The 8,382-nt window shown below is 39.8% G+C and overlaps 1 protein-coding gene across 1 annotated transcript; it reads left to right on the top strand.

The window, feature by feature from the left end:
• Positions 1-2,663: 2,663 nt before the first annotated feature.
• On the top strand, positions 2,664-4,726 carry LOC5509167 (D(2) dopamine receptor). The gene is made up of 2 exons (XM_001629660.3): positions 2,664-3,033; positions 3,124-4,726. The coding sequence occupies exon 2, from the start codon at positions 3,338-3,340 to the stop codon at positions 4,319-4,321; it is 984 nt and encodes a 327-aa protein (XP_001629710.2). The 5' UTR covers positions 2,664-3,033; positions 3,124-3,337; the 3' UTR covers positions 4,322-4,726.
• The last annotated feature ends 3,656 nt before the right edge of the window (positions 4,727-8,382 follow it).

Below are 8,382 nucleotides of genomic sequence, written 5' to 3'. Positions count from 1 at the left end.
GGCAAAGCACTCCTCCCTGCCTCAGTACTTCCGTCTTTTTAGCAGAATGGACAAAAGTTGCCAGCCGCTTTGGACAATCGCTACTAAGGCTTTCCAAGGCGTGCCAAGAAGCCAAAGAACTATTAGATAAAGAACCAAGAGCTATTAAATGCAAGATAGGGTGCCCAGCACGCTGCACTTACACCCAAGCCAGCATGAAATGTTCATCCCTTTGCAGCTCCACTGAATCGTGTAACGATAAAGCTGTAAGATATCTGAACTGCATTAAATGAAGATAGCAGTTCTCATCGGAGCTTGTAATTACGTTAGACCGACGTATATAAACCACACTCTTTTTGTTTTATAAGAATCTATTTTTTTAAGAACGCTCAGCCTGAGATTTCACTAATTTTTAACAACATGCCGAGGCTCACATAGCAGGGAAATATTTTCTTAATATTAAATATCAATTTAATGCACATGCAAAATACAACTGTCATTTATTATTTGTGCAATTCCATTAAAAATAATGCTTTATTGCTTATTCGTATATGCATTAAGCTGGTTTGATTAGAGTGTACAGAAACCGGTTTGGAAACTACTTCCTGTTTATAAAAAACGGTAAAATTAATAGCAGAAACCTAATCAGTTTTGCCTTTTCCACAACTTTATTAAATGGATTTCATGAATATTTTAGTCGAAGACTTTTAAACAAGATGTGCATCTCTGTGCTTTTAAAAATGACAAATTTAATCTCCGGTGCAAAATGGCGGCAATTTTAATCAACCATATTAGTCGGTGATAAAAGCCGATTTTATCTTGGCTCCATAGCTTATCTTATAAAGGTTATTTCAAAATACAACTGCAATAAAATGGGTGATATAAACGTCCGAGGTTTTACTATCGACTACTTCCGGTTAAAGGTGACTATCTCCTTAAAAGTTTCAAGAATGAAAAATATGCGGTTATTTTCAGCAATCTTGGGTTTAAATACATTTTGTGACTTTCATTTTAGTCGTCAAGTGGCAAAACATTATCAAACTTTGCAAGTTTATTTACTTTTTTGAAAAAGATAGTTTACTTCCGGTTCAAAATGGCGGCCAAATCAATACTCCTTATTAAAAAGAAAATAAAGCTGATCTGAGGTTGGCTCTGTAGCCTATCTTGTAAAGGGTATTAAAAACCATCACTATGCTAAAATTGGTAGTATTAGCAAAATGTGCGCAATTCAAACACATATCCGCCGGACTATTACTGACACGAGTTGATATATCGCCGCCCACACAAGCTAGATCCTCAATTTGAAGCATTGCAAATATTGATTAGGGAAGAAGCACTTCGAATGACGGCGAATTATTTAGAGCTTCCTTAGTTGACTACAAACAAACGTATTTTAAAACCAAACAAACTGAAATTTTAACAAGAGCAACCAAAGACTAGCTTTCGAAAGAAGCCTATTATATGAAATATCGCTTTTTAAGGAAATTAAAAATCAAAATTTTGAGATAAAATTGAAGTTATTTGATGTGGCAAACATCGTATACAAAATGGGGTAAAAGAATGTTAAGGCGATTTAGGATGGATAAGAGCTCCCTCACCCCACCCCTCCTTGGAATACTCCTCATTATTACGCCACCGTTGCATCTACTCTGAAGCACAGAGCAATAGGGGACTTGCGCTAAGAGATCACGTGACTGTTTGGGCGGCAAACTAGCGCGCGCTTAGTCTTTTAGCGGCAAAATAACAGAAACCTTTTCAGCGCTTACGAAAAAAATACCGAATTCTTTTTTTTCAGAAAGGGTTTAATTTCATTTAAATATTTTATTTTTTCCGTCGTTGTCATTTAAGCACCCAAATCCAAAGAATCGCAGATGCTTGATTTTTTTTCTTGATTACAAAACGACTTCGAGCATTAGAGATTGGAGGTGATAATACACCATCAACATTTATTACTGAAGATATAGTTTCTGTATTGGTTAGAGATTCATGGAAATAAGGAGATAAGTAAGCACACCATATAAAAGAGAAGCCGTATATCAACACAGCTGATGAAACAATAGTCGACCACTAAGCTTAAACCCTGGTCTAAATGTCCTCAATAGAAAAAAGTCAAGTGTGGAGCAAATATTACAGAGAAATAAATCGACAAGGCAGAAACTTTAAATCATTTTGATTGTAAACATTTATGGTTTATATCATACAAGTGTGTTAGTTGAGAAGATTTTTAAAAAGTCGTAGAAGCAATCTCCTATTTTAATTAGCAAATTCATAACGAATGTTTACCAGATAGGTGTGAAACAAACACGCTCTAAACTGAGAGAGAGTCAATTACAATACGAGTAATAAGTACCAGCGCGCTACTTCTGTGAAGGTTCCATTCATAATAAAAGTCAGTCTTTCCTCGTTATCACTATCAGACTACAATGATCCCAGGAAAGTTAGTCCGCGTTAAGAACACATGCGATGAAAAAATCAATAAACCTCCCAGTTTTATGTCAAACATGTGCCAAAACCTTTATTCCTGCAGTCACTTTTCACATAGACACGTCAAGAGAGAGGACTTTTAGGCCCGTAACGAGCAGACACGCTGTTAGAAAAATAATGAAAATCAAACAGTTGAAAAAGGATTTATAATAAAATAGAGGAACCGTCAAAACCGACCATACCGCAAGTTTAAGATTCTAGAATTGAATTTAACAAGATGCCAATTTGTACATAGAATAAGATGCATTTAGCCAAATTAGAATACAAAAGAGTAGTAGTAATAGGGATGATTATGAAATGCAAACTGGGAACACTATTTGACTAGCGGTAAACAAAACTAGACGAAATCTACAGAGTTTATTTCTTTCTCGATCGCTGAGCTCCGGGGGGCTGCGGTGATTGGACAACAAATGATGAATTCTCGTGTGTTGTTTGTACTCTACGGAAATTAAGCCTCAAATGAGTTGAACGGGATAAAACAGAAAGTTTGGTAATCAGAAAGCGAAATAAAGTCGCACAGAACTCAGGATAACACTGTCACAAGGAATGAGAATAAGTAACTCGTGTCAGGTACGAGCAAAACATTGGCATTTGTTTTTTAAAATTACGGCGAAGTTTTGAAGTGGTCTATTTCAGGACTTGATTATTACTTGTTAACAGGTCTTTGAGATTTGCGTGGTGTATTTTTTGGGGCAGCCAGTCGGCTACCAGGACAACCGAACATTATCGCTGATGTGTCGTCACAGCGAAACCTAAGATCGTCATAAATAGCATTCAAGTCGGTAAATATAAACTCTTTGCTATTTTGTAACTAACACTAATCCTAAACTCGAACGGATCTGAGTGGAATCAAGTGAAAAGATATTATTTTGGCATGAATAATAGCACGGACGAGGGAACGCTTCTGGGTGGATCTGGGAGTAATGCAAGTTTGGTAGGAATGGTTGTCGCAATCTCATTTCTGGCCGTAGCCATCTTTTCTGGAAATTTGCTTGTGATTGTGTCAGTGGCTGTGAACAGGCGACTTCAGAACAAAACAAGTGTGTTTATAACAAGCCTGGCAGTGGGAGACTTACTGATCTCTCTGGCCGTTGTGCCACTTATTGTTTTATCGAATGTGGTGGCGCCTATGATGGAGTACAGCCGAGGCATTCGTTACTGTCATGCTGCCATTTCAGTGACAATATCGCTCATGTTTAATTCCGTTTCCAATCTCAGTGCTATAAGCCTAGATCGTTATTTGGCGATAGAAACACCCCTGCATTACAGAGCGTTCACTACCAAACGCCGTGTTTCCGCCATTGTTGCTTTTGTATGGGTATTTTCGACGACTGTCGGGTTTATACCTTACATGGGCTGGCGAAAAGTGAGGAGGCCGGAACCGGGGGGCCTTTTTTGCCAGGTTCCTTTCAACCTGGACAAAAACTACATCATCGCAATTTGTATTGCCGCTACTATCCCGGGATTCTTCATGCTCGTGGCTTATTACAAAATACTTCGAACTGCTAAGGATCATTCTAGCAGAATCGCGTGTGCTATGAATAACATAATGCAGAATTACTCGCGGCGTAGCAAAGCCACTATAGACTTCTTGAAGGAGGCTAAAGCGGCGAAAATGGTCGTATTGGTGCTTGGCTCGTTTCTTATTTGCTGGACACCGCTTTTTTGTATTATGATTTTGGACGTTATAAAAGAGAATTATATAAATTCATTCGTGTATGCAGGAGCTGTGATGTTCGCTACCGTGAATAGCGCATTTAATCCGGCAATTTATGCCGCCATGAATAGCGAATTTCGAAACACTTTCAAGTCAATTTTGCAATGCAAACGACCTACCAGGATTGTTGTCCCACACTAGAATGAACAGATGTGACGATTAGATAACAAAAAGCCCCAGGAAGGTGTGACAAAATTTCACTCATTCTATAAGTTCAGAACGCTAAACGACAAACAAATATTAAAAATAAATTTTTATATGGAAGACTTGTTCGAGAAAAGAAACAAAACACAAAGTGTCGGTACGCACTTTGGGGAAGCTATCCTTGAAATTATATTGGTTATATATACACTCTTTTTTATAAGAACCATTTTTGTAAGAACGCCCAGCCTTAACTGAAAAACTTCTTATAAAAAAACGTCCAAAATTAGATGCTCCATGCTTATTCCGTGTGGGAAATTAACAAATGGTACATTAGTTTTTTTCTTTCCCTAAAGTAAAAGGACCTAAAACAGCTGTTGAATCAATAAAAGCTTAATCCGGGAATTTGCCCTGAGACCGTCATTCTCTCGTAGGTAATATGCGAGTCATTACCGATTGCAATGCTCTGAGGTTTGTAAACAGGCGTTAGCAGGATAAACTGAATGGGGCGGCCAGATATCATACCAAAAAATGTCAGATTGGGCGATTCTTAAAAAAGGAACATGCACTGCTTTTTGTAGTGAAAGGTTGTGTGAGGTGTGTGTGTGTGTTGTGGGGGGATGGTGGGGTGTGTGTGTGTGGGGGGGGGGGGGGGGGTGGTGCGACGCGCCTGATAAAAGCAGCAAGTCTGTCGACATGTTTGCGCGGTACACAAGCGCACGAGCAAAGTGAAAACCACCTGTGACGTGTCGAGACAATTTAAAACCGTAATGTAAGCGCAACTAGCATGCAATGCACGCGTTTACTCGATGTTTTTTTAGCCGCCATCTTGGATTTTGAAAATCAAAGATGGCGGTTATGAAAACACCGCATTACAGGCTAAAGCGCAACACAAGCGCAACACAAGTGAGAATCGGTCAAACGTAAGCGCAGCACAAGCGAGAATCAGTAAAACACAAGCGCAACACAAGTGAGAACCGGTCGAACGTAAGCGCAACACAAGTGAGAACCGGTCAAACGTAAGCGCAACACAAGTGAGAACCGGTCGAACGTAAGCGCAACACAAGTGAGAACTGGTCAAACGTAAGCGCAACACAAGTGAGAACCGGTCAAACGTAAGCGCAACACAAGTGAGAACCGGTCAAACGTAAGCGCAACACAAGTGAGAACTGGTCAAACGTAAGCGCAACACAAGTGAGAACCGGTCAAACGTAAGCGCAGCACAAGTGAGAACCGGTCAAACGTAAGCGCAACACAAGTGAGAACCGGTCAAACGGAAGCGCAGCACAAGCGAGAATCAGTAAAACACAAGCGTAACACAAGTGAGAACCGGTCAACGTAAGCGTAACACAAGTGAGAACCGGTCAAACGGAAGCGCAGCACAAGCGAGAATCAGTAAAACACAAGCGTAACACAAGTGAGAATCGGTCAACGTAAGCGCAACACAAGTAAAAACCGGTCAACGTAAGCGCAACACAAGTGAGAACCGGTTAAACGGAAGCGCAGCACAAGCGAGAATCAGTAAAACACAAGCGTAACGCAAGTGAGAACCGGTCAACGTAACGAAACACAAGTGAGAATCGGTCAAACGTAAGCGCAGCACAAGCGAGAATCAGTAAAACACAAGCGTAACACAAGTGAGAACCGGTCAACGTAAGCGTAACACAAGTGAGAACCGGTCAAACGGAAGCGCAGCACAAGCGAGAATCAGTAAAACACAAGCGTAACGCAAGTGAGAACCGGTCGAACGGAAGCGCAGCACAAGTGAGAACCGGTCGAACGGAAGCGCAGCACGAGTGAGAACCGGTCAACGTAAGCGCAACACAAGTGAGAACCGGTCGAACGTAAGCACATAGTGAGAACCAATACAGCCTGCTGATTGAGTCTCAATAAGCGAATCCAGATTAGAAGTTTCGACTTGCGCAAACTGATGATCTTCTCATGGCGAATGAAAGCGTTTTGGTCTCTCGCGGGTAGCCCCAAGGGCGCCTGCGATTATAGGAAATAGAAGGAAGCCATAGACTCTGATTTTTTTTGAGGGAGAGAAAGGGGAGATGTTTTCTACTTCTAGAGTGATAGGGGCTTGGGGTGGGTGATGAATTTTAGCCTCTAGAACTCAGGAATGCAAGGATTGGCTGAGGCCGAATACTGTTGTAGCCGGGCACAGGTTGGCTAGGAAGACTTTTAGTTATTTACTCTAGTAAAGCAATGATAAATACGACATGAAAAAATGATAACGCCATAAAAAGTACCTATAGTACCATAGTAAAAAAAAAAAAAAAAGAAAGAAAGAAAGAAAAAAAGGAAACATTGCCGAGAATCGAACCTCGTCCAGATCAGGTAAAATGAGAAAAATAAAATAAACCATACATCCAGACGTCCGCTGAATCACCGTATGGCAGCATAAAGCTTTACGGCTAAGCTGGAGATTCCGGCCTAAGCACCGCTATTAGTCCGGCGGATATGTGTTTGAATTGCGCACATTTTGCTAAAGCTACCAATTTTAGCATAGTGATGGTTTTTATTACCCGTTACAAGATGGGCTATAGAGCCAACCTCAGATCGGCTTTATTTTCTTTTTAATAAGGAGTATTGATTTAGCCGTCTTTTTGAACCGGAAGTAAACTACCTTTTTCAAAAAAGTAAATAAATATGCAAAGTTTGATAATGTTTTGCCACTAGACAACTAAAATGAAAGTCACAAAATGTATTTAAACCCAAGATTGCTGAAAATAAACGCATATTTTTCATTCTTGGAACTTTCAAGGAGATAGTCACCTTCAACCGGAAGTAGTCGATAGTAAAACCTCGGACGTTTATTTCACCCATTTTATTGCAGTTGTAGTTTGAAATAACCTTTATAAGATAAGCTATGGAGCCAAGATAAAATCGGCTTTTATCACCGACTAATATGGTTGATTAAAATTGCCGCCATTTTGCACCGGAGATTAAATTTGTCATTTTTAAAAGCACAGAGATGCATCTTGTTTAAAAGTCTATGACTAAAATATTCATGAAATCCATTTGATAAAGTTGTGGAAAAGGCAAAACTGATTAGGTTTCTGCTATTAATTTTACCATTTTTTAAAACAGGAAGTAGTTTCCAAACCTGTTTCTGTACACTCTAATCAAACCATATACGAATAAGCAATGAAGCATTATTTTTAATGGAATTGCACAAATGATAAATGACAGTTGTATTTTGCATGTGCATTAAATTGATATTTAATATTAAGAAAATATTTCCCTGCTATGTGAGCCTCGGCATGTTGTTAAAAATTAGTGAAATCTCAGGCTGGGCGCTCTTAAAAAAATTGATTCTTATAAAACAAAAAGAGTGTGGTTTATATACGTCGGTCTAAGGTAATTACAAGCTCCGAAGAGAACTGCTATCTTCATTTAATGCAGTTCAGATATCTTACAGCTTTATCGTTACACGATTCAGTTGAGCTGCAAAGGGATGAACATTTCACATGCTGGCTTAGGTGTAAGTGCAGCGTGCTGGGCACCCTATCTTGCATTTAATAGCTCTTGGTTCTTTATCTAATAGTTCTTTGGCTTCTTGGCACGCTTTGGAAAGCCTAAGTAGCGTTTGTCCAAAGCGGCTGGCAACTTTTGTCCATTCTGCTAAAAAGACGGAAGTACTGAGGCAGGGAGGAGTGCTTTAACCCCAACAATGCTCTGCTTGAATGACAGCTTTCGTGGTGTGTTGTATGATAGCTACCTTCGTCAGTGAATGACATCAAATGCTGTTCCTTTCTTCACGAAAAGCTGCATTTTTGCCTTGTCTACTTTCGACTCTCTGTACATGTTCGGTCGTATAGAAGCAGTGGAAAGCCCTCAAGTGCTGTCAAACATTCTGTCTTTTATCTCAATTGACCTAAAGGCTAACTGTCAAAAAGCATCTGTGGCTTCGGGGAATACAGCAAGTACTGTCTTTTCCCCCTATCCGCACAACAGTATACAGTATCACGCCAGTAAATGCGTGAAATTCTACCAGTATTTATTTGGCGAGATACTCCTTTCACTTTTCTGTAGAATGAGGAAGAAAGGCAAGGAGA

The sequence above is a fragment of the Nematostella vectensis genome, chromosome 5 (assembly GCF_932526225.1).
Source record: "Nematostella vectensis chromosome 5, jaNemVect1.1, whole genome shotgun sequence".
In the NCBI taxonomy this organism is placed as follows: Eukaryota; Metazoa; Cnidaria; class Anthozoa; order Actiniaria; family Edwardsiidae; genus Nematostella; species Nematostella vectensis.
This window is presented reverse-complemented; position numbering and strand designations above follow the sequence as displayed.